Source organism: Echeneis naucrates, chromosome 9 (genome assembly GCF_900963305.1).
Source record: "Echeneis naucrates chromosome 9, fEcheNa1.1, whole genome shotgun sequence".
Classification (NCBI taxonomy): Eukaryota; Metazoa; Chordata; class Actinopteri; order Carangiformes; family Echeneidae; genus Echeneis; species Echeneis naucrates.
In genome coordinates, this window is record NC_042519.1 from 7,396,812 (window position 1) to 7,424,155 (window position 27,344).

Here is a 27,344-nt window from a genome sequence, read left to right on the forward strand (position 1 = left end):
AGAGAATTGGGCTTGCTGGATGTCCCCTGTGTTTGTGTGTTCATTACCTTGTGTGTGCACATGTGTGTTAGTGTGCTGATGTGGGATGGTGCACTTTGTCAACTGTGGCAGCTGTGGTCTTTCTGTCCTGTCCCAGGTTGGCGGTGCCGGGGGGCCCTGCTCCCCTGTGGCTTTGGGAGGAGCTCCTGTGGGTGGGAGCCGGGCAGAGTTACTCGACTAATGAGACAGCGGCTATAGTTTATCTCCATGGCTCCCTCTAATCAGAGCATGATGACGGCAACACACGAACCACAGATGATGGAGCAGGGCCCCTCTCTGTGGAGAACAGCCTAAACACATCTGTATTTAGTTGGCATGCAAAAACAGTGCATGGGGTTCATCCTAATGCAGCTGCAGGTAAAGAACACCAGTCTGGGATGAAGTCTGTGCTTTTCTGTATACAGTATGAGTGAGGGCTTAGAGGCTTATATATAGTGTGGATGAATATCTGGCTGAAGGCAGAAGATTGGCCCCTGTCCGAGGAGAATCGATCTGATCTCCTCCCCAGAGAGGCATTTGAACCTCTAAACACTGCTGTGGACTGATCCCGTTCCACTACGCCCACTCTCATAGCAAAACATTTGGGTTTATCTGCCATTTCCATCATTTTCCAACACTTCTGGTCATTCTTATGGATTTCACACTGTAGCTACGGCTTCTTAAGTGCAGCCCCCCAGTATGTCTGCTGCCAGGGCTTTCTCAATCAAGACAATATAAAAAGGCTCCATTTGGGGACATTGTGACATAGCATAGCATCATTGGACATGTCTTCACCACCACTGATGCCAGTGACTCCTAGTCATCCAGGTATTTTTACCTGGAACCAAATCCACAAATCTCCTTTTGGTCAAAACAAACAGACTGTATGATTATTGTTTATATTGATGACTGTCATTTTAAAAGTCAGTCTTTTACAAACATTATACAGCAGACACAAGGGAGCTCAGAATTCCACTAACTTTTTGTTCCACTTCTTTCCTCAACTTATGAGACACACGTGTTAGTTTTTATGAGCAGCCAAACTATTCACACGTGGTACTTCTATCTATAACATATGGATCACTGGTTTAGAAAGGGTCAAAAAATGGAAAGATTTTTCATGTTTGAAAAAAAAAAAAAAAAATCATCTGCTTAGTTACTTTCCTTTTTCTGTCTCTCTGACATTTTGATTAAGGAAAAAAAAGCCCTTCAGAATGTAACTTTATTTAAATACTCCAGGGCAGGAGAGATATGATGTCAGGCAACGAGATGAAATGGGCCGCTGCCGTGATTATAATCATGGTAATTAGGAAAATTTGCACATTGTAGCTTTCAACTCTTTAGTATTTTCTCCTCTGGTGGAGAAGTGGCACGAAACAGAGAGATGAGTAAGTGTACACATACAGTAGAAGATAACTAAGTCATAGATGACCAAAAATAATAGTTACAACAGCACTGAAACTTAAATACAATAATAATAGCAGTTTATTCCTTATTTGTAAAAACAAATATAGGAAAAAATAAACGCTGGCTGCGCAACCATTCAAATTTTATTGACTTACACAAAAAATGTGAGGAACTGACATTTCAATTCAACCTTAAAATAAGAGAGAAAGCAGTGCACAATTAACATCTGTATCCGTCCCCCATGTGTTTCTGGCATTGTGAAGACCATTACAGTTGCTCACTGCTCCCTGGTGTGAGATGGCCCATGTGTGACTGCAGAGATAACCCCTATCAGCGGCTGTTGGCTGCTGTGTTGCCGGAGCAGGTCTTTGTTTGTTTTGGTCACACACGCGTGAGAATCTCTTCTCCTCTGGCCTCTTTCCCTCGGCTAAATGCCCTCCCTGACTAATTACAGTGCAAAACACCAGATGACGAAGAAGAAAACATGGCCATGTTCTCATGTCTGTCTGCGTTAAAGTACAAACAACAGTCGCTGTGGTTGTTTGCTGGAAATGCATCTGTGCACTTGCTGAGCGCATATCATGCATATCATTGTTGAAGAGGGAAATGTTTTCTTCTTTCATGTAGTAAGTGCGTGTGGGAACTGTTTAGGTGGTTTGTGGGTGGAACCTGTCAAAAGGATTCCTGCTATGTACGTGCTAAAGGCTGCGTACTGTATGCATCAGCTCTTACTGTGAAATCCCACCTGCGTCAGAAGAAAACAGAATGAGCTAAGACTGGAGTTATTTAGGAAAGAAAAGAAATAGAGATATGCATTTTGTGCATACGTGATTTCAGATTTGAATGTGTCTGCAAGTGGAGCATGCATGCACACATTCAGCAGTGCTGTAATATTGGCCGTCACTACAGTTTACAGCACTAAAAGTGCTGTTTTTAACAGTTCAGATCCTGCTGGACTGTTGTTTTGCTTAAATAAGTTTCAGTAAAGGGTTGTATGCAGACAAAAGTCACATCCACAATCATGTGGATTAAAGATAAATAGACTGAGCACAACAAACAAATTTTTCCTCTTAAAGCTTTTAGTCATTAGCATCATTAGCTGCTGAAGGTCTTCAGATGAAATCAAAATGGGGCTTAGCAAAGTTGGTGCTTAGCTATACTCAGTGGTCCATGATAACCCCAACAAGCTGGCTGAATTCTACTTGGCTGTCGGCGATGCAAGGTATTGGGGGGGACTGGTCTAACAGAGGTGAAGAGAGAAGATGAGCAGAAGGAGAGGAGGCGTTTTTCCTGATGGAAAGTGACAGATTTGTTGAAGGGAAGGATAATAACACAAGAAAGACCCTCTGCTGGGCACATTCCCCTGCCCCTCCACTTTCACACGGCTTTCAACGCAGTGTGAAATCGCCCAACCAGGGCCTCAAGCTGCGATTATTTTAATTTTGAATGAATGTGGTCGTATTTCTGCCACTTATCTGATTTAAAAAGTAAATAAATAAATAAATAAAAATGTGTATAGAATATAATGAAGAGGTGCAGAGGTCTATCTGAAGACCTTATTCATTTACATGCTTTGACCAACAGCTGGGACAGGAAACAGGATACACTTGATTCTTAACGTTGAACTGAAATGTAGGAAATGATTTCTCATGTTCAAAAGCAAACAGCAGATAAACACATTTAAACATTTAAAACCACTTCACTATACTAAAGTAATTTCTTTAGCCTTATTATTTTTCAGCCTGTGAAATGTAAAGCGATTTTATTTCACCATTTCTTATTCTGTTCTTACTAAACGTGTGTGTGTTCACACTTCAGTTTGATGCCTGTAAAGCATCAGTCAGGTTATTGTTCCCTCTAAGAGTGACCTTGTTTTCAGGGTCGGCGTGCTTTGATCTGCTCTGTCCACATCCTTATTACATTACAGTGATGAGCAGGCTCTGCAGCCTCTGGCATCTTTAGCCGAAGCGTCTCCTCACATCTCCTTTTAACTTTCTAATCCAGTGAGTCGCCACTTTTAACTCGTAAAGTGGATATCTTAGGCTTTCATCATGGAAGCATCTTTAAAGCTGCTCTCGGCATGGCTTGCTTACTAGGCCAGTCGCTCTAACCCTTGAGGCTGGCGTCTGCCTCAGCCAAACAGCCAGCCGCTGCTGGAATAGAAATTGGGCTTCTTCAAGGTGCTGTTTTAAGTAAACTGTCCTCGATCGTCTGTTTACACTGGCTGATGAGCCTCTTGTTGAAATCTGCCCGTGTAGGACATCAAAACCTTTTTCTTACGGTATGGTCACTCTTCGTGTTTCCATCATTCTGTCAGCGTGTCCTACATGTTTTCATCCATGACAGTCTTACCGACCCTCAAAACAACAGAGCCGTTACAAAACAGTGAGAAATAAGGTGGACATGAGTCCATGTGTGCTGTTGGTACATAGCCTCATGGCACACTGGCTCTTCAGCATAGAAACCAGATGTAAGCTGCTGTAATGTTGCAAAGGGAGTGTTCCTGTTGTAGCACATGGGGTGGTTTTGATCTACAGGAGTGTGTGGTCTAACACGCTGAAAAGATCTTTTGGCTGGGACCAGAGCGTTGTGATGCAACTTGGGCTGCCAGTGGTTGCAGCAAGCCAAGCTCAGAGCTTCCTTGATCAGAGTCAGTGAAAACAGAAACACTGTGCGGTATTTTGTTTTTGAGTGTTAGCATTTTCACTTATTTAACTAAAAATTAAAAACACTCTACTCCACTACTCTAGTACAGCAGTGGCATGATGGATTGTTCAAGTTGAAACTGGGGTGGCTTCCTGAAAAGCACCTTAGTGGGAAGACAGTCATCAATGTCCCAGTAATGAAAGAAAAGGTCTTCATTAAGACCGAACACACAAGGGAGGAGTCGTATCGCCATGATTAGTCTTTTACGCCGACACTAACAGCCATTAGTTAAAATCTTGTTAAATAATCTTGACAATACATTTTGGGTTTTAACAGAGTACTTTGAACCTGGGCTCTACCTTATTTCACACGGATCAGTGGCACACATACCAATTGAGTCAGGGAAGGTTATTTTATAAGGCTGAAAGAGTGTTTTAAGGACATTCCCATTAGCTGTAATCACAGTTTTTAAAAATGTCATTTTTTGACACTTGTCAACGAATGAAAATGAGATAAAATGCAATCAGACCGTAGAGACTGCCTAGAAAGAGGCAGGGCAAGTTGGGAAGATTTCCAATCAAAAGTCTTGCTTTCACCATAAGGAGGTGAGACATTGGATGTAACTGATGCACACATGTACATCCAATTCACAAAAAAACATGACAACATGTCTGGGAGAAAGAAAAGCCATTTGGGCAGATTTTACACTTGATAACAAGAATGTCACGCACATTTTCCAAAAACAATTCATGTCTTATTCAGAAAGAGAAGATCTACTGTTCATTGTTTCGCACATTCAAATTCATCTCACCCAGTAGTAATTACTTCAGAAATTCAAGAAGAACTTAAAATAAATGCATCGCCCTTTACACCTGAATATATTTAAATTGGTTGAATCTACTGTACCTTTAGTGGACTATCATCTTAGGATATTTAATAAACTAAAACTATAATAGTGTAGATAATAAATTATGTGTAAAACTAAGTGACATTTAGTCAAAAGACTGTGAGCACAACTAAATCCAAATTTCATGCCAATGTTAAAGTAACACTGTATGCACCCTTCCTACTGTTTTAGAGGACAAAATATAAATTTCTGCGCACATTGATATTTTGTATTATTATATTAGTATATGCTATACTATTCTATATTAGTTTAGTGTATTGACTTGTGTCACCACAGACATTTTAGACATTATGTTAATGGTATTGGAATATAGTAGCTAATTAAATGTTATGATATCAGCCAGAAAATTGGATTCAGACAATAACAAGAACATTTTAAGGGCTGAAAAGCTATCAATTATGAACACACTTGAAACTAAAACATCTCAATTTTTTACATTGGATTTTCCCACCTAACGATAGAGGACTGATCATAGTTGATATTGTGTATCAGTTGTTCAAAATAAGTGGCTAATAGAATTGCGTGGGCCACAATAACAGGGCACAAACCTACTGATCACTTGATCTCAGGTCCTTGTATGGAGTAGCCTCAGTTCTAAATGTGCAGCCAAACATCTCTGAACCAATGAAAACTACCAGGAGAATTGTTCATACATAGCATGGGAGAACAACATACATGCATACTTGCAAAAACAATCAATAATTTTTTTATAGTATGTTGCCTGGCCTGAGCAGAATATCAACACTGGTCTCTGTTTCACCCTCCTCCTCCATGTGTCACCTCTAAATCATGTCCAAGTCCAAGTGCAAGTCCTGTGAGTGTTGAGCGTGGGGATCATCCTGCAGGAGGCTATGCACTGAATATTGTTTGGCAGTTGCTGCTGCCTGCCAGAGACCCCTCCAACCTTCAACAGTTTACACACACCATCCCTTTTTCAGACGTTTCATCATTTATGAGAACTTATAACTTACAAACTTTCAAAGGATTTTTTTCACCGGTCCTTCCAGGTGAATTTTTCCTAGACCTCAATGCTGATGGCTGATGGCAGCAATGTCTTTGAGGGTCAAGTTGAGGTTCAGATTCAAGTGTAATTGGAAAAATGTGCCACACTCTTAGCACTGAATCAGGAGAATGAAATATTCAATAACTGGAGCAGATTTTTTTATAAAAAAAATAGGAAAACTACCTTAGGGGATGGGCACTCATCATCAAACAAGCATATCAGAGACTTAACTGATAGACAAAAGATTCAAAATGGTTGTCTTTGTTCTCTTCCTTCAGGTTACAATAAAAATAAAAAAAAAGAATGAATCCATCTCATTAATTTAGTATAAGCAGTTTACTCTGCTAATGTGCGACGGTACTTAGAGAACTGCCACAGGAATAATAACCGTGATTAGCTCCATATACTAAAAACCTTAGATGCACCCAGATGAACTTTTCCTAACTTCCAACCGACAGCTTAAGCTTGAGCACTAATGAGATTAATTTCAAATAATGAAAAAGGAAAAAAAGAAAGCAAAATGTGGATGTGGCTGTCAGGTACTGTTTTTTTTTTTTGTGACACTCAAAACCAGAGGAAGTCAACAAAACACAGCACTTTCACAGTCATTTCCATCATCTGTGACCTTTCAAAGGGCCTGACCCTGGTGTTTAATATTGTTACCGTGACAACAAGTGACCCTTGTGGTTGTCTGGCGTGGTTGGTGGGCACGTATATGTCGAAATCAGTTGAAATGAGTACAGAGCACCTTTCCCCTTTCACAAGATTAATGTAATGTTTGACTACATATACACACACACACACACACCCACACACACCGCTGTGCATACTGAAACTCAAGCATTTAAGTGAAGTAATCATTTGCAAAACCCATTTCTGAGAGGAGGGGGACTTTTTAATGATTCACAAGCTCTTAATTATCAAACACTCACCCCCTCTGGCTTGAAATGTGACTGTTGGGTTTGCAGTTTCGTCCCATGGTCATCTTGAATTCACAGTTAGAGTGGATTACAACGATCAAGCAGAAACTGAAACATAGCAAACTGCTCCTGCAACATAATTTATGTTCACTGCTGTCCAATTATATGTTCAGTATGATCCAAACAGTCCTCATTTTGCCAAAACGTGGCTAAATGCACTGACTCTGGCTTGGGTCTTTGAGGTAGTCAGTAATGCAGCAGGAAAGCAGCAGGTTTTGCGGAATGCGCTGCTTAAAGCCCCATAATCCCATCCATCCCATCCCTTTAGAGAGCACTATAAACTCAGTTTCAGACTTGATCCTCATATGTGATCAGGTTAGTAAGCCCTTCCATAAGATCAAAAATCATTTATTTATTATAGTTTCATATAAATTATGTACATATCTTGCAACCATAAGCCTAGAGAGGATGTCATATATTTTCAGATACCACACTATGAACAACTTTCATTTTGATGTGATATCAGCGGGGCAACAACAGGGATCTACCTACAATACAGTTTTCCTTAAGTACATTATTCATATTTTAGCAGCTTCCTGTTCCTCTTCCTTCAGCACAACAGAGTTGATGACTTGAGTGACGTGGTTCGGTGAAATTAGTTACTTTCCAGGCTCTGACCCCCAAAAGTCAAAGTATCACTGTGATACTCCTGTAGTACACCTCCGTGCTTTGATAAAACCCAGCTCGACCTTTTGTTCAGGCTTTAAGCTCAATAAAGGCTTTTAGTGATCCAACAGCAACTTTGCAACAAGGACATGACCCTGATTTTATTCCAGCTCCTGATATTCAGCCCTGCCAGGCAGAAACTGGCTCCCTGAATATCCTCTGCTTCTCTGAAAAGCCTCAATAGTAAAAAATTAGGAAAAGTGCACATCAGACAAACATGGCAATAAAAATAACTGAGCTATGGAGACAAGCTGTTAATGCTAAAAAAGGAATGTGTCTGCATTCATTTATAGGCATGAACACGATGGAGATGTGATTACACGTGTGATTCAGCAGGGAAAAAGTCTGGGCCTGATTATAAAAATTCATAGGGAAACTAGAACATACTTAAGGCAAAGTTGTACTTGATAAATACATCACAGTGTACGCTTCATCAAACATTTATCTCCCTGGAGGGTGGTCAGACGTTCCCTGACCTCTTTCACACCGTGTCCATTTTGCTGCTGATCAGCCCAGTGTAGTTTGGCACAGTGACAGTTTGCTGTAATGTGACCAGACGTTTCCTCTGATAAGACCTGACCGCATCAGACAGCCATGAAGTGGGTTATAAATGTCAGTCTCAGCAAACTCATTTAATGCATGCTGTTCATCTCACGCTGTGTGTCTCAATACTTATTTGTCCTGAGTAATATTCAGAGTGGTTTTCTCACTCTGTGCTTCGTGAGAACATCCTCTGACACAATCATGGAAAAGGTCGTGGGGAAACTTTCTCTTTCTAGTGTTTCAACATACGCTTCCTTTGTTTGGTAGCAGTTCAGGGTCTGTACAGTATGGAAAACATAGGATGTGATTCATTCTTGATCAGGTCATGTAGCAGGCAGTTTTGCATGTAAAGTGTGGCAAAGGTCACCTGATGGACAACAGCGTGAGCTATTCTTTAAAGTCTCCTCCTGCCCTGTCCGGCTATCAATCATGTCTGCCTTGTGTGCTGAGCACACAAAATGGCTTCACTGATGTGCAGTCCATTGTAGCGGTGCAACTGTTGACATAAAATATCGTGTTGTCACAGATAAATACTGCATCACGTTGGAGCGTGTGTGTGTTTTTCCTCTTCTCCTGCTGAGTTCAGGGAAAAGAAATGTGGACTGATGCAGGGTCAGCTGCAGAGCTAATTAATACATTTGAAATCATTTGCAAACAATGTAATAGCAATAATGATATCACCTTAATGTCACAATGCAGTATATTAGTTATTTTCCATTGTGATATATATATATATATATATATATATATATATATATATATATATATATATACATATATATATATATATATATATATATATACATACACACACACACACACACTAATAGCCTCAAAAACACACTTAAACTTACTTATTGTTTGGTACGTGGGACAAAACTTGGGTATGGGCAATAACATTAAGTTTGTCAGTTTTTAACTACCAGTTATTGGCAATTTAGATTATTCTATTACATTATATTATATTATATTATATAGTGATAGCACACTAAATCAAACTAAACAAGGCTACACCATAAAGTAAAATAAAATAAAAATTCCTGTGAGCTCACAGTAGTTGGATATGGCAGTGTTTTATAAGAAACATCTGTTTGCCCTCTGATCACAAACAATAATTCTTTGTATTTTAGCATGTACTGTTGGCTGTTATAGTTATTCTGAAAAAGAAATGTCTTAATGTCTGACAATGTAGTGTATACAATATTGTCATGGTTGACAATATTCAGATTTATGCTTCTTTTTGTGTTTAATGCTTTTAATCTTTTAATCCTGGATGTCTTTTTAACTGCTGTTGTTTACTAAATGATGTTTTACACTGAGAGATTATTTGAAAATATATTCTTGGGCCCATCCTCTTCTCTTCATACATGCTCCCCCTTGGTTTAAGGGTTAGGGTTGCCATGTTTTTTAAAAAACATTCCATCTATTACCAAATCTACCTGCCGCTTAAGAGAAATAATAAGAGCTCCCTGATGCCCTTACTATAGTGCCTAAAGGACATTAAGGCATGAATGACTTTAAACTTTAAATGAAAAGTTAAATGAAGAAAAAAATGAGGTTATTGTGTTCGCACCCAGTCGAGCCTGTGGTGTCTGTGCTACAGACCTGGGTATGTACCTGGGTATGGTCACAAACCTTGGTGTAAAAATGGACAGTGATTTTAAACTTAATAACCAGATAAACACAGTTAAAACCAGTTTATATCATCTGAGGCTTTTATCTAAAATGAAATCTGTTGTATCTTTTAATGATTTTGAGCACTTGATTCATGCTTTAATCTTGACTTGTTTGGACTACTGTAATGCACTTTACATGGGCATTAACCAGGCCTCCCTCTCTCTTTTACAGTTAGTCCAAAACACAGCTTGTTATTTAACAGGAACTTGCAAACACAATCACATTACCCCCGTTCTCGCCTCCCTCCACTGGCACTGTGTGGTCTCTTTGTCTTTTATTGTATTTTTATATTTCTTAGTGTCAATTACCAGTCAATTAATACAATTTATAAATTTGACCTTGGTTTATGATAAACTACAACAACAGTTAAGCAATTGAGGTATAGTTTTAGCCTTTTTTCACCCATACATTTCTGATTGGAAAAGCCAAACGGCCATTGGTAACCAGAAATCCTCTACTTTGTATAAAGTTTAGTCCCTGACCCTTTATTTATCTAAATTCCTATGTTAGCTCTAGAGCAGATCTTTTAGAATCAATAAACTGCTTCTATTTCTAATACTTTCCTCAGTTAAACGCAGATAAATCTGGAGCTATCAGGATCACCTCCCAGTTTGCTCACTTCCCACCACTTCTCTGCACTCCTGCATTAATACCCAGCGTTAAAAAAAAAAAAAAAAAGCTAACTGCATAAATGCTGACATAAGCCTTTAGCTTAAACTAATGCCATCCACAGCCTCACAAAGCCCTCAAGCCATAGATGTAGAATAGAATACACCCATCTATTTCATGGAAAGTTTAAACAAGGCTTAAAATGAAGGTATAAATTGGGAACTATATCAAAATGAAAGTAGCAAATGTCATGCTAAGGTGTTGGTCCACACAATATTGTCCTCATTGGAAATCTTGGCTAACAGCGTGGTAGGACTGCCGTGTACTGAATTCTTTATACAGTAATGTATACATGTCTAATTAAAATCATTTTTGGAAAATATGTGATGGGCAATATCAGCTTTTTTAATTGAATATATCCATAAAATATTTAAAAGACATTGTACAGCGCATCTTACAACTGAAAGTCTAATGTTTGACTTAGCAGATTTCCTCTTTTTTACTTTTTTTTTTTTTTTTTTTTAATGTGCTGTATTTCCTGCAGCACTATATGCTAAAATTGGAGCAATGCCAAAATAAAAGAGCTCTGTATCACACAGGTGTAAGAAGGTAGTTAGTTGGCGGTGTCAGAGATGGGAAAAGAAGTGTCACACCTTAGATTGAAATGTTCTAAAACTGCTTCAACCAAAGAAGATCTATTTTTTCCATCAGACTGATCTGATTTCACTGGTTGTGGTTAAAATAGTCAGATTTTAATCTCAATGTGTGAAACTGACTCCTGTCAGATAATGAGAAAGCTGTTTTACTGTAACCCTGATACTGCTCTTTGGCAGTGCTCGCCTGCATCATGTGAAGCCAAGGCTGCACAGTTGTGTGTGTGTGTGTGTGTGTGTTAGTGTGTCATAGCCATGCCTGGAGCTGTGCCTCCTACTCCCCTGCCCTGGTGACGACACAGCACGGCACTGACACGCTAAAGAGCGTCCTGCTGGACTTGATGAGGCTGAAGTGGTGTGAAGAGGAAGCGACTGTGCACTGAAACACACGCACGTATGCACACATCCCACATTCAGCTCTTTATTGTGTTCACGCATGCAGAGACATAGACACTCACATGTGCATGAAGTGATGGTGGACGCACACAAAGTGAGTCAGAGAACACCACTGGAGGCTCCTCAGCTGAGGACAGTCACGACATCCACAGAGTTGGAAGGTTGTCTGTTGCTTCACTGCATCCCGATAGCTGGCAGGTGGGCAGGACTATAACTTCATTTTGTCAAGATTTTTTTTATCCACCCTGGCTTTTTTTTTTTTTTGTTACCCCAGTAACTGCAAACTCTGCATAAGTGCACAGTAACTGGCCAGCTTCCCTGAGCTGGGGTGTGAGAGAGTTTTGTGAGTTGAAGGGGGCTGAGGATGAAGATGGTTGCAATGGGACTTCAGCCACTTTTCCTCACCACTTTGTCTTGCTGGCAGCAAAACTGTATCAGTGGGACCGACTTTACTGCAGTGTTCACTTTCTAAGCTCAGGCGAAAGTGAGACATCTTTTTTCTTTTTTTTTTTTTTTACTGTTCTCTGGCAGAAAACCTCCACTCATCACACTCGTCCTTCGGTCTCTTACACATTCCCATAGCATTTCATCTTTCTTTTTTTCCTCCTTCCATCCCCCAGTCCACCCCTCCATCTTCATTATCTTCTCTGTCCTCCCACCTTTCCTCAATCCCTGCCATTCTTCCTTCCATCCTCCCTTTTCTTCATTTCTTCCTCCCTTGTATTCTTTCCTCTACCTGTCTGCCTTCTCTCGTTCCCTTGAATCCCATTTCCCCCTCTTTCCATTCCTCTCTCCTTCATCTCTTTTCTTTCCTCTCTCTTCCATAAGTCTGTCATTTTTTTTCTGCCATTGCATCCCAACCAGGGGCTGGTGCTCCACGCGGCTTTTGTTCATCCATCACGTTTGCTTACAAAGAGACAAGGATTCTTAGGGGAATCCAAGTCACTATTCACTATTCCAACTCATTATAAGGAATTGCATTCTGGGAAAACGAAAATGTCATCTCAGTATTGAAAATAAGCTTCAATATGTGATTTTGTAAGAGAGCGGCAGGGGAGCCGTGATATTGTAACATATAATGCTGTTAAATCAGCTTAATGCCAGACTGTCATCCTCATTATTATGGTCTCTGATCTCCGGGTAACCGTTAATGAGCAGATAATGCTCTTACAGATCTTGCAGACTCTGATGTACAGGTATGACAACACCTTTCAGAGCAGGAGAGTTTTTTGTATACAAAGCCTCAGTGGTATTTAAAGCTGTGTTTAAAGGCAGACGTCACTTCTTATCATTTTCATCCAATAGCCGATTTAAGCCAGATGTTTCTGTCTGTGGTGCATTTTTAATGGCTCTGCAGTATTGTCTCTCTTTATCATCTCTAATAGCCAGCTTGGCTTTATTGTTTGTGAAGGCCTTTTTTGGGAGATGAAAGTCCTTTTTTCATCCATTGCTCTAGGGTTTATGTGAAAAGATCAAACGCGCTTCAATTATTTTATTTCCGCCATACTGTAGAATTTATTAGCATACAGTATTCATCATGCGTTCACTATTCATATGTAGGATATTATGAGTGCTGTATGATGTTAATTCATGGTCTGCGCCTGCATTGAGCTGCTTACAGCTCTGTAGGTCTTTTGTTTGAATGGTAGTTGTTGATGAACTGGTAAATGAAATGGAGAACAACGCTCATTGCCTGAAAAACTGAAGTTGTGTGCCAGATCACGTTTTGACAGTAGGGATTCTGTGGATGCCTCTGTCCTTTAAAAGTGTTGTGAAATTGAAAAAGAGGTGCGATCAAGATGAAGAAATTCACTTAGTGGGAATTCAGACTGAAAACAGCTCTGTGTTAGAACAGTTTAGGAGGCGGCGTTGGTGGGGGTGGTTGATGTTAGATCAGATCAGGCTAGTGCTTATTATTACTATCATCGTTAAATACAAATAATAATAGGCGCCATGTCAGCATAGTGGTTATTGCATTGCATGTCCTACCCGTGCCTGCTTGGGTTTCCTCCCACCGTCCACAGACATGCATGCTTAGGTTAACATAATAATCTAATAATAATTAAAATTTGTAAATATCTCAAAGATTTTAACTTCATTATCTTAATATACCCAGCTAGCATGCAGATTCATTGCAGATATCACCATCTTAGTTTACCATGTTCACATACTAACATATGATAATTAGCACAAAACACAAAGTACAGCTGAGGTTGTTGCCACTGTCATTTGTTTTGCAGTGATGCACAAAATCTAATTTTGACCTGATGATGGCACTAGATGCAATACCGAAGTTATTACAATTCATTCTGAGATGGTGAGTCGACATCTTGGGTTGGTTAATGTTTTAGCATTCATCCAGTGGACATTATGAACTCGATTTCACCTCTAAAATTGAGTCTTAGAGTCTGTTCATAGAGTTCAAACTGAGTCTTGAGCCTGTTCAATGGTTGCTAAGATGTTTTACTAAAAAAACTAAAGTACTAACCTCGTGTTGGCATGGGAGACATGAGGGGTTCAGATTAGTTTATGGCAATGACATCCATTATCTTATTACAGATACAGTTGCTGATAAGGGACAAAAAATTACAGTACAGCATTACCAAATTAGATTTGAAGTAATTAAGACAGTGGTACCTTTACATAGTTCTTCCGCCAGAGAGCACTGACAAGTTTATTAAGTTTAAAATGTTTGGTATGCCCTGGCTGAGGACTTTTCTCCTCCTATCACTTACATTGGAAACACAGTAGCAGCAGCCCATATGACCAGGAGGAGTGGCAGCAAGAAAAACCTCTTTCAGTGTAAACATGGGTGGAATGCTGATTTAAGACACAGTTGAAAAATTGTGAACCTATCATATCCTATCAAAAGAAAAGTCCGCCCTGGGATCTTGTTAAACTGCAGTTTGTCATTAAAGTTGAGTATATACCATCACGTATATATTTTAGGTGCAGTCTTTTCCCTTTCACTTCTACCAAAGTTAGCAATTTCCTGTGCTTCCCAGAATGACTTAGAGCTGACCTTAAGATAATTACAGTCCCTCTGCTTGGTCAAATGGAGAAAGGTCAGTAAGAATCCAATCACATTATAAAAGGTTTTCTGGTAGGGTGAAAGTGTAGAACAATGTTGGGCTGAACTTTACCTTGTTGATCAGCAGAACGGAAACCCACAGAAAAGAGAAGTGACAAGCTGTGGCTGCATCCCTGCTGCTCAGGCTGTAGGAAATATTGACGTTGTGTGTCTCGTGAGGAATCTTGATGAATCTCTCCTTGTGTGATGGGTGAAAACTGCTGCAAAGTAATGAAAGTAAAAGGAAGCTCGAGCATTTTCTGTTGTTTCACCTAATTTATCAACCCATACTTGGTGGGAAAAGAAAAATGCCTGCCACCAAACATGAGTGGCAGAAATGCAAATAACTGCAGACCTCCCAAATTATAGCTGGTCAAGGCTTTTAAACAATAGATTTCCCATATTACAACCACTGGAGCTTCAAATCTCACTCACTTCAAAGTTCACCCACTTTCCTTCAGTGTGTCACACAGTGTTTCTACTGTATTAGTATTGTATTAGTACTGTATTAGTGGTGCTGTCTTTGACAAATAAACTATATTTTCTTCAGGTATTTGATGGTCGGGATGGAGCAATTTTTGCGTTGGATAGTTTTTGGGATGTTGACTGTTGATGAGGTTTTAAGGAGCCCTAGTTTAAAGTGTTTTGTTTTGGTTTTTTTTTTTTACACCAATGCCAGTCCTAATTAAATGATGGGCATACTGTTCTAAATGAATAGGATTTTCCTCTTCACTTCATATTTGGTGTGCAGGTCTACCCATTTTCCAGCCAGGATCACAGATTACTTTAAATACCTCTTAGACGGTGTTGAGGCGTATGATGCTGGACCTGTTACTGGCCTCTCTCCTTCTGTAGTTAAAAGGAAAAATGCAACACTGTTTTAATAGGCTCAATGCACCCCCGGGGAAAATGGAAAGGCTTGTCAATTATAGGACAAATTAGAGACCTTGATCCGGGCGCTTCTCGTGTTGCCATTCCTCCCGCAGCAGCAGCGAGAGGAAGAGCATTGACTGCAAGGTGTTGTGTGCCATAATTGAGCAGCACAGATTCCTACTCACTGTCCAAGAGTTGAGCGTTGTCAGAGAACAGGATGGGGTGCAGTGAGTGACAGAGTGGAAAATGTGAAGAATGGCTCACCGTGACAACCTTGGTGAGGAGCCAGGAGAGACAGTGGAGAGTGAGGGGAAAGCTGGCGTCAGCAGCAGATGAGATGAGCGAAAGGAGGAGGAGGAATTGACTCTGTTGGCGCTACGCACTGGGAAAGGAGTAGTAGGAATGTTCACATATGGGCAGCCCTCCCTCCTACTCCGGGGACGGCTTCCATGGCAACAAAAAAACCTTCCTCTGTGTTTCTGTGATGACCAATATCTCAGTGTTTTCGAGCAGCTGCTCAGGTGTTACCTGTTGGTAACACATCAGGTGTTCGTCTGCAACAGTTTCCATTAAGGTTTTTCATCACACTTTGGTGTGACCACAGAGGTGTTAGTGCGTAAGGAACACACATCAATAACCTCAGTGACAGATTTAGATAGGATTTACTGCTCGCTGTGTGGAGTGAACCAGGCTTCCTCCCGAGTGAGCTCAAGTAAGAAAAGATTTGGTCCCTCAATATCAAGCCACAATTTCACTCCTTTTTGTCATTATCACAGATTATTAAATGATTTAATATTTAAATGCTGATTAGATAACAATCATCTTTTGTTTATCTCAGAAAATGGGAAAAAAAAAATTCAATTCATAAGGGGGTTTGGAGTCTGGTGTCTGAAATTCTGATCTAAAATGTAATTATATTTTTGGGCCATATGCTGTGCCCTTTGAAAATACAATATGAGAATGAATTGCATTTATTAACATTTCTGATTGAAAGAAAAAAAAAAAAAAAAAAAAACAACAACAACAAAAAAAACATCTATCAAAATTTACTGCAAAAGATCTGTTTGGCAGTCTGTTATCTTAACCTGCAGCAGGACTCTCGAGGGCAGTCAAGGATGTTGCAATGAAGTGCTACAAGGATGATGTATTTTTGTAGAGCATGTACACATTTTGTTCAAAAAGATATTCTAAGATATTCTTCTTCAAAAAACACACCAATTTCATTTTTTAAGCCTAAATATAATGAGGACAATTAAAAAACTAATGCTATGCTATAAACAAATGATCCATGATATCATTGTCACTATCACAACACTTATTTATTTTATCTCTTCGACAAGCATTTATAACAGCTTGCAGGAGCACAAGGATAGACACAACAAGGATGTAAAGGTGCAGTGAGGAGATTAGTTTTTATGTTCAGTATGATGATATTAATGTCCCTGACAACGCCTGTAAACTCATTTAGCAAGCGATCATCTTTTTTAAAACAAGTAATATCTATATGCGTAATTATCTATGAGGTATTTACCGATGTAATTTACCCTGCAGAATAAAATGTCTTGGCACAGGCATCTAACCAAAAAGAAATTCCAAGAACCTATGGATTTCAAGCTAAAGGAACCAGAGGTTTTCAATTTCTCTGTTTCAGGACTAACTCCTGCTGTGCTGTATTAATCATTGTACATCCTTCCATTTGAGAGAGTTCAGGCAGGCTTTCCTTCACTTCCAGAGGAAAACGAGCCTGCTGGGGATGTAGACTGACATGACTTTATATGGCAAAGAAAGTGACATTTTCCTCCCAGCTAACATGTGAGAGGGCAGCCAAGCTTACCCTGAACCCACCTGGCCCTGCGTGACAGAGGGGTTAGAGTCCCACAGCGAGGCCTGACGTGGCAATGCATCACACAGATAGAGCTCACCCAAGGGGAACCACACTGGTGTCGGGTGAGGACAGCTGGAGGACAATGTGGGAGGGCGGACGAGGGATGAGAGAAGAGGGCAGGATAGATGGCTGCCAAAGGCACACAGGGTCAGACAGGAAGTGGCCACTCTTGCTTGGTTTCCTGTCAGGAAGGGCTAGGAAGAAGAGTCACAGGGAGAGCATGAACAGCTCAGGTCCAGCTTTCTGGCAGATGCAGGAAATACAGCAGTAAATGAAAGCAGAATTAGAGATGGTCTGTGTTTTCATTTTAACTTCCCACATAAAAATACAAGATTTTCTGTTGTTGTGGCCTATGTTGTCTCCTCAAGATCCCCAAGTGGCAACTTGGACAGCAGTAGAATCCAAATATTTAAAGAAAAATTCTGGTTTCGTGCAACATTGGTGTTATTTTTATAGTTTTAGCCTCATTTCTATGAGTAACAACAGTTTTGTTTATTGCTAGGAATTGCCAGAAAAAGTCAAACAGGATGAGAAACAAATGGTCAGATAATCAGAGAAATATAAAAAAAATATACAGTGTGGTCAGTAAAAATCCACAGCCAGTTTATCTGTAAGATAAATTTACAGGCTGCAAACAGGTGGAAACCATTTTATTCTGTTCCAAGTAAAGAAATACTTTCAACCAACGCTTCCTGGCCAACATGTTGTTTGTTTGATCTGTGCACAAACAGAAATTTGTGGTTTTACATAAGACTATGTGCCACTTTGCATCTTTGCAAACAGCAGCTAAATGCTAAGCAGAGACATAACACAAGCTCCAGCAAGCCATTCCTTGCAAAATGACAACTTGGCATTTTTACATTTTGTTGTTTACTTTTGCAGATGCATTAAACATGAGCCGTTTTTCCGTTCCACCTCCAAACTTAAGCTAAGATAACACGTCTTGGCCTTGGCTTCATGTTCAACAGACTGCAATGGGAATGGTATTCATTTTTTCTTCTGTCTCTCAGCAATAGCAAAGCAAATCAATATTCACAGTTGGTTTGGCAAGTATTGGTGCAAGGGTTTAGTGCTAAAGTGAATGAAGCTGAGTGAGTCACGTCTATAACATGAGCTACACCGTCATCCAGTTTACACCTTGCTTAGTCAATGGAGCGCTCATGTTTTTGTCCTATCAGAGAGAATATCCCAGATCTCAGTAATTACTTTTATGACTGATACTACTGGTAGTTAAAAAAAATGAAAAAAAGCCTAAGTGTGGTTAAAATGATCCATTAGCAAGTTGTCTGCTTTGTCTCAAGTTGTCTCAAAGCTGTGTTTCATAAATAACTATGGATTTAAGGATCAGAGGCAGACTGTGAAACATGAGAGGACCAGCATTGTGTTACTATTACATTCAGGTTCCGGAGCTAAGCATAAAATAAAAAAAACTAATAAATAAATAAATAAAAAAACTTTATATATTTATGTTTGGAGAGTTTTATTTTTTCATTCATCTGCTCTTTGATTGTGAAAAGAGCATTGCTCTTATTGATTACAGCCAGAAACACACAGCCATGCTGAAAGTGTTGAACCTCAGCAGATACAGTGAAAAAGGGCTCAGACATCACGCAGCTTTCCACCGCTATGCCAAAATTATCAAGAAAATTGTGGTCTTTCAGGACATCAATTAGTATTTTATTTTGAAATCTCTTTTGCAAATCACAAATATTTTCATTACGATCATAAAGCAAATAAGCAAGCTGTGAGCAGGCTCAGATGCAACTGGCAGAGAAAGTTGAGCATGGCTGACTGACTGAAGATGTGAGAGACACAGGCAGCTGGCTCACTGTGTGTGTGTGTGTGTGTGTGTGTGGGTGGTTCTCAGCAACTGTAAATGAAATTAGCCGTCAAGCCGAGTCCTTTAGCAGCCGTCTGCAGCAGTGGCTCAAGGTCAGACTCGCTGATTTTGCTGATGCATTTTATTCTCTGGAGCCAGCACTGGGCTGCTGGATGAGGGGCTACCACTGCCCACCAACTGCTCTACTCATCCCCGCACCCATTCATCCTCTGCACACACTCCCATCCCTCCATTATCACCATGGTGCTCCCTGGCAGGAGAGTGTGCATTTACCCGTTAAATTAGGTGGAGGAAGGAGGGGACGGCGGTCTCCGGTGGAGTGCCTGGATACTCTTGCTGACATGTGGTGGCGAGATGGATTGGTTAAGGTGTCCTGATTTCCCACGTGACTGCCATGATTGTGCTGTAATGGAGGTGGGAGCAGAGAGTGGCTGTCAGTGGAGGGATGTGGGTGCAAGCTACTGACTCCATGGCCCTCCCCTTCCTGTCACCATACAAGACAGTGTGATGGGAGGCAGCAGGGCATCGTGGGTATTCTGATAGGCCATTCATGCAGCTTTATGCACAGCCTCCAGAGTTGAGGAATCTTTTTCTAGCGTGTGCACCACTGCTTGTCATAATTTGTGCGGGTACCACTCTTGAGCCACTGCTTTAATGCTACCATTTGCAATCGCGTTCCCTCCGGCAGGTAGTGAAGTTTCTCCAACAGTAGGTCAAGTTGCTGCCTCAACATTTGTTAGCTCACTTGATGAGCTTAGAACTGAAGCAATTTCAATTGTCGCCAGTGATTAATCTCTTGATGCTTTGCTTGCTGATCTCCATTAATTGTCAGATATAATGATGAACCCTCACCACAAGCTTTAATGTCATGAAATGGTGAATTGGAAGCAAAGCTCTTGAGTTTGTAAAACTATGAAGAATATATCTGGTGTTTTGGTGACACTACAACAATTTGCACCATATTGCACGTTACAAATGTACACTTGAGTGAAACTTGAAATGTCAACTTGAGAATCATTTTCTGTACAAGTCAGTTAAAATAACTCCTGTAATGCCACCAGTGCTATCAAAAATGCAAAACATACTCGATCTCCGCTCAAAGGTTTATTATTACTCTCTTCTTCTGCACATTAATCACCATTAATCCAACTTGAGGCACACAGGGGGAGTTAGTCATATACATGGCAGAGTGTCCTCACGTTCCCTCTAATCTTTGTTTTGTTTTCAGGCACCATGAGACCAGTGCAAAGGAATTTCTACGAGCCCTCGTCCGCCCCAGGGAAAGGTGTGGTCTGGGAGTGGGAGAACGACAACGGTTCGTGGACGCCCTACGACATGGAGATCTGTGTGACCATCCAGAACGCCTATGAGAAGCAGCACCCCTGGCTGGACCTGACCTCTCTGGGCTTCTGCTACCTCATTGACTTCAACAGCATGTCTCAGACTAACAGGCAGAGCCAGCGCAAGAGACGCCTGCGGAGACGCATGGACCTGGCCTACCCGCTTATCATGGGCTCCATCCCCAAGTCGCAGTCCTGGCCTGTGGGAGCCAGTTCCGGACAGCCCTGCTCCTGCCAGCAGTGCATCTTGGTCAACAGCACAAGAGCTGCCTCCAATGCAATTCTGGCCTCTCAGCGGCGTAAACTCTACGGGGGGACAGCGGGCAGTAATGGCGCCACGGGAACCCTCAGCGTTGTGCGACAGAGCAACACCTTTGCGGGGACCTCCCTCTGGTCTCCGGCATCAGCCTCTTCCGGCACCAACAACAATAACATAAGTGTGGGAGGTGGGCAAGCCAAAGCAGAACAGGTGCAGCTACCGCTTTCCACTGCCAACTTCCCCTGTTCTCCTGTGATGCCATCTCTTTCATCCTCCCATGGACACCACACTCTCACCATCAACGGACAGAACAACCTGAACCGACCAGGCACCCAGCGCATATCCATGGGCACTGCCAGAGGAGCCATCCCACCAGGGTAATGATGTTTGAATAGTCAATCATGCCTTCCCCCCTTCTTTTCCTAAATTTGGGCAGTTGAGGCCGCGGTGGCCTGTTATTAGTTACAGTGCGGGTTTAATGCTCGGATTCTCTTGAATTTACAGTTCAGCTGAGCCAAAGGGTGGATATAAAAAGAAAGGAGACAATCTCAGTTGCCGCTTGTCTGCTTCACATACAGTAGTCTCAGCCTGCATGTGTCTGGTGTATTGCACTCTGTCATTTTCTGTCCCTTCCCCCTGCTGATTTATGGCTGATCTCATTAACATGCTGACCACTGGATCTGCAGAAAAATGCTTCTGGTCGAGCCGAGTCTCCTTAACTGTGGAAGAACCCTTCTCTTCCATATGTGCGCCTGCAGTGGTTACTGCTCCATAATGAGCTTATGTTGGCCCCAACAGGCATGACATACTGCAGCTCTTCATCATTCCAGTGCTTTTACTTTGAACTCATTTTCTGCTATCACACAATGCTGTGGTTGTTGTGTTATTGGATGTGGAAAAAGTCCAGTGTTGTACGTGGATGATCTGGATGTGTGTGTGTGTGTGAGAACTGTCAGTGTTTTATGGTGTGGCTGCATATAAAGACAGGTCCTGGTTTAGCTGTGGAAACCTATTTGCCATGGAGGCAGAGCTCCACTGGGGAAGAATGAATAATGGATCAAGGAAAAATGGGAGCTTCAGTAGAGCGCTTTGACCTCAGAGCAATTCAACGAAAGGAGCCGAGGAAAAGAAGTGTGTCTGGCGTTGTAACCGATACTTCAGTCCCATATCCTGCTTTCTTTTACTAAAATAAACCCTCTCCTGATCTAATTTGATTCCATTTTGTTCTCACTGCTCATGGGGAGAGACACACTTACTGCATGTTTGAATAATACTGCCCTTCGCCCAGGCGCACATGCTTCCGCTTTCTTTGGCCTGATTCTGTGTAACTGAAAGGAAACGTATAGGCTTTTTGCTCATCATAGCAGACCATGACCTTATTTCATACAGCCAGCAGATAGGAAATGTTGTGTCTCTGCACAAGGTTACATTTGACAGACAGAGTCAGAGACAGCCAGGACAGGATGGACCTTCTCTGGGACATTTCCTCTGTATTTCAACAATCGAGTGAAAGCTCGGGTGTGTACTCTTCACCCCTCAGCACAAAGGGTTTTTATGCAGAGACAGAGATAGAGCAACAGAGAGAGCGCATGAGTAAGAGCGGAGTGAGACAGAGTGCGTCGGTTCCCAGGCGAGTGGCTCCACGTACAGGATGAGTGTGGTTAACATATACACATCAGGACATGAGTTCACAAAGACACACACATACACACACACACACACACACACACAGTGATATGTGAACTCCCTCGCACTTTCCCACAAGTGTGGTACAGACAGATAACAGAGAAAGCCACACAAAATCTGAAACATAAGATCTGTTTTTTACACACCCACACCCTAATATAACTGGTATTACGTGCAAGGAAGCTGTTTGACACATGGTGGTTTGTTTACATGAGTTTATACTGTGTCTGATTCTGCTAGATAACATAAAATAATCTAGCATATGATTGATTTTGTCTCAGCATAAGCTAACACAACACACACTGTGTGATTTTATTACCCATGTATCATTGACAATGACGACTGCAGTTCAGATATTGATTTCATTGTCTCAAGAACCCAGCGGCTGAAGGCTTGGGAAGGTAGTGTGGCCATGGGGGGTGGGGAGGCTGTTGTGTTGCCTCACGCATGTATCTTATGAGCACAAATATTAAAAGTGGCACCATCTGCTGGTTTGTGTCAACACATCAGTTTATCTTATTCCCGGGCCAACACAACTGCACTATATCACCGCTCGCCTTTCCTTACATGTTACCTGCCATAAACTGTGGTTATTGAAGCAAGGCACATTCATCGCTGTGGTCCCGATTATTGATTATTTTCATGACCAATTGTTTGATCCATGAAGCAGAAACATTTGTCAAAACCCAAAGATATAAAAGTGTGTTTGATACCGTCAACTAGAGTCAAGTGCCAGATGTAAAATATTAAAATGAAACAGAGTTTCAGGCTGTTAGACTGTAAAATCAGTCTTGTCTCAGTCATCTAGGCGTGATGTGTAGCTCACAGCTTCAGAATATCTGATCAGTTGTCATTATCTGACAATATAAGCAATGAGATGTGATGATATTGAATTATCTGTCTGATGAACTTTTACACAGATTGTATTGTGGTGGGAAGAACAGAGTGAAACTTTCACATGATCTCAGCGGATTTAAAAAAAAAAAAAAAAAAAGCCTTCTTCTTCTTTGTTTGTCAAACCACATCCTCTTGTGATTTTTCTCAGAGCTAAGACCTATGCTGCTTGTTTTTTGACAGATTTACTGTTTTGATTGCTTTGTATAAGCCTAAACGTATAAAGACAGGGGAAAGCATAAAAAAGAAAAAGAAAAAAAAGCCCTGTCTTCTTCAGATAAAAGGAAAAAGAAGGGTGACAGGTTGAGTTTACGGTGCTTGTGTTCACACCTGAGCTGAGATTTGTCTGGGGGCATGTGGGCTCAGAGCAGAGATCATTATCCATCAGAGGGCTGCTGCATTGCTCTGCTCTGGCGCCTCCCACATGGTAAAAAAAAAAAAATAATAATAATGATTGAATTAATAATGAGAGCTCATCTGGACTAAACTGATGCAATTTGGAAATGTCATTTTTGCTTATTTGCAAGGCAAGGCAGGATCAAGGTTTTGCTCCCACATCCTACTACCTACATCAATACACACACACACGCACACATACACATGGTCTTTATGGTGCATAATAAACACATGAGGAAGTATTATTCCTCCATCAGTACTTCCCTAAGTAGGCCTAATGTGGTCTCTCAATTTGGGAAGTCACATCGCTCTCAGGCTGATTAAGTCCTCAAGGCAGGATAGAGGTTCCCTCAGGAAAGTAAGGCTGATAGTGAGCAGGAGTCAGAAGAGGGAGAGCGACCCTCATGCCCTGACCTGACAAGGGCCATAATTAATGTGGTGTTAATGGGTTAGATATGAAGGGGCTGGATTTATCACTTAATTGCATTGGTTTTAGGTCAGAAATTTCAGCATTAGATGTGAAAAATAGCACCAGAGGAAATTCTCCAACACTGTCCTCGATCAAAGGTTCAGCCAAAGGCAGGCACAGCTTCTTTATTTTTTTTTTTTCTTTTTTATTTATTTTTTTTTTTTGGAATGGCAGATGGACAGAAGGGAGCAAGCAAAAAAGTGAATACAGGTCAGGAAGAAGAGGCAAATCGGAGTTGGCAGGGTGAAAGAAATGCAGAGGTGACAAGGTTCAGGCTGGTTCGGCGGATGTGTCAAAACTGGGGGGTGGAGCTGCAGTGCTGCGGTGGACAGGCGAAGAGCCTGCGCTTGTTTACACTGATGATGAGATATAATGGCTTACAAGATCTGAGCAGCAAGGCCAACAGAGCCCAGTGTCTGGACGAGATATTTGTACTGTCTAAGGATAGCCGACCACATTTTTCACCATAAGGGTGACGCCGTTTTAGGATTCAAGAACGGAAAGAAGCAGCCGCAGTAGAGTTAAATCCAGAGTTAAGCCCTGGAAGTCATCCAGCGTTACAGATTGTCAGCAAAATAGGAGGGGATGGCATGTGTCTTGAACCACAGTGCTCAAGGCACAGCCAGGACAGGCAGGGTCAGCACCTCCAGGTGCACACTTATCAAAAAAAAAAAAAAAGACAGGAAAAAGCTCCGTGCAGAAGAAGATGGAGGATGGAGTATAGCAGCTGTACACATGTCGCTGAAGATGTGTTAAGCCACAAGGTTGTGTGTTAAGTTGGTTCCATCAGTCTAGCAGATAATCATCATTAGTTGGAGTTGTGCTTTATTTAGTTGTCTTTTTTTTTTTTTTTTTTTTTTTTTCTTTTGGTTGTGGGATTGCTCGATGTGCAGCTGTTATATGAACATATTTTTTATGCAAAGCACTCTCGGGCTGTAGTAAGATCTTTGCTTGAATTGGAAAGCACGAGTACGATGAGAGGCAATCCTAATTAATGTCACGTCGCAGATCCTTGACAGATCCTCTGCACTGTATTTTTTAAGTGGTGTGTAGTTTGTGCAAAATGTGCAGACAGCGCACAATGAGATGGTGTTGAAGGCGTTGGCGTGTCGTCCCATTTCTTTGCCTAATGAGAATTATTTTTTTGATCACAGCACTCCCTGTGAACAACTTCAATTATCCATGTGCTCATAAAGGCGGGCACTGTCCTGTCCACTGTGTGTTTTGATGGGATCCAAGTGAATGTTTAAATGAAGGAAGATACTCCCCCACTGGGGAGCTTCCTCAGGAATTCGATTTTATCCAGCATTAAAATCTGCTTCTCTGCTTTTGCCAATCACTTTTTACCCTTTGCTATTTGGGTCCTTGTCGTTTCATTTGCCTCCTGAAATATCAGCGGAGAAAATAAACATTGCCTTCGTTTTCTAGAGAGACACAACAGCCTGTCAGCCGACTGTGAATGGTATTTTCACTGAGTGATGGGCAGCTCTATACGGTGAAGTATGCTGGTTTCTTTTTTGTCAGAAGTGCAGACAACAGCAGATGAGTTTGAAACCCCCTGCTGCAGTTGAGGGTGTGAAATCACTCCCTATAGCTTCAAACCCAATCATACCTGTCTTGATTCCACATTCCTGACTTGACGAGTTTATCACAGCTGCATAACACTGTATTTTTATTCGCGTCACCTTGCATACCACAGGGGTCAGCTCATCCTGGTCTCTGGTCCGCTGGTGTGAGACACACTCCCTACCAGAGATGCAATAGGCCACAGCCGCAGCCAGGCCCCATGTCCTTTCATGTTATTGCACTCAGCTTATTGAAAAGCTTCCCCTGGCTCAGAAACAGAGGCACTCACTAATAACAAAGCAGTCTCTTGATGCGGGTTTGTGAAATGCCTGGGAGCTGCAGACCTCAGTCACTTCATGGTCAAAGAGCAGAGAAATTCAAAAGTATAGTCTGAAAACGAACCAGTGACTCAGTGAGGGATGCTCCAGTTTCACCTGCTTTTTCATGTTCATTTTGCTACCAATTGCTATTGACCTATTGGAAAAGCAAAGTATTTTTTTAAGAATACTTTATTTTGCAATTTTCTGTTATGCAAAAACACTTATTCCCACTAAACTTAGTAAATAAGAAGGTAAAGGAATGAGTAACAGTAACCGAATACATAAGATAATGGGTACAATAAATAAAGAGAAAGCAAATAAATTAATTAATTTAAAGTTAAGAAATACACATAGTACATTGGTTTACAGCCAGACCAGTTCACGGCTTGTATGGGTAGTGTTTCTATATATTCAATAAAAGGCTGCCAGATCTTTAAAAAAGCATCATATTTGTTTCTCGTGACATCAGTGATCTTCTCTAAAGGCAAACAGGTCATCATTTCTGATATCCATTTTGATATAGAGGGAGCGGAATCTGACTTCCAGGCTAACGTGATACATTTTCTGGAAATAGCAAGAGCTAGATCAGTGAATTTCCGAGAGCTCTGACTTAGTTTCAAGTTTGTTACATTTCCTAGAAGACAGAGTCCTGAAGTCCAATGGGGTTGGTGCATTCATGATTTTAGTCAGCCTCATATATAGTGCCAGGATGTAGTCACTTTGATGCCCTCAGCAATACCACATCTGAAACAGACAGAGGAGATTGTAGGTTTGTGCCGGTGTAATTTTTGAGGGGTTAGATAAAGCTGATGGAGAACATATAATTGGCCAGTTTAAAGCTGGCATTCACAGTGACAGGCAGTTAGGCCATAGCTCCTCATGTATCGTAATGCCCAGGTCAGCTTCCCACATCTCTCTTGATCGGCGTATATTTTGCTTTGGAGATTCCTCCATTATTGCTAGATACATCCTGCCAATAAATTGCCTTGGACCATTGCTATTATGAAATATTTCCTCCACCTTTGTCAGATTAGGTAGTGTCATTTGTTCCCCCAAACTTTTTTTACAGGAATGTTCTCAGTTGCAAATAACAAAAGAAGTGTTTGTTGGATAAGTAATATTTTGCTTTTAGCTGCTCGAAGGACATAAAGATGTTATTTCTACAGCATTGTTCAGAGAATACTATCTCCTTGTCATGCCAAAGCTTAAAGATTTTGTTATTTGGAGAACATTGGTATGGG

The 27,344-nt window shown here is 41.1% G+C and overlaps 1 protein-coding gene across 2 annotated transcripts in view; it reads left to right on the forward strand.

Annotated features, from left to right (window-relative positions):
* The window catches only part of dtx1 (deltex 1, E3 ubiquitin ligase), a 43,131-nt gene that overhangs the window by 3,674 nt on the left and 12,113 nt on the right, over positions 1 to 27,344 (forward strand). For both annotated transcript variants that reach the window (XM_029509997.1, XM_029509998.1), the window contains exon 3: positions 20,402 to 21,149. In XM_029509997.1, the coding sequence (XP_029365857.1) occupies positions 20,402 to 21,149 (748 nt within the window). The remainder of the gene's footprint in view (positions 1 to 20,401; positions 21,150 to 27,344) is intronic.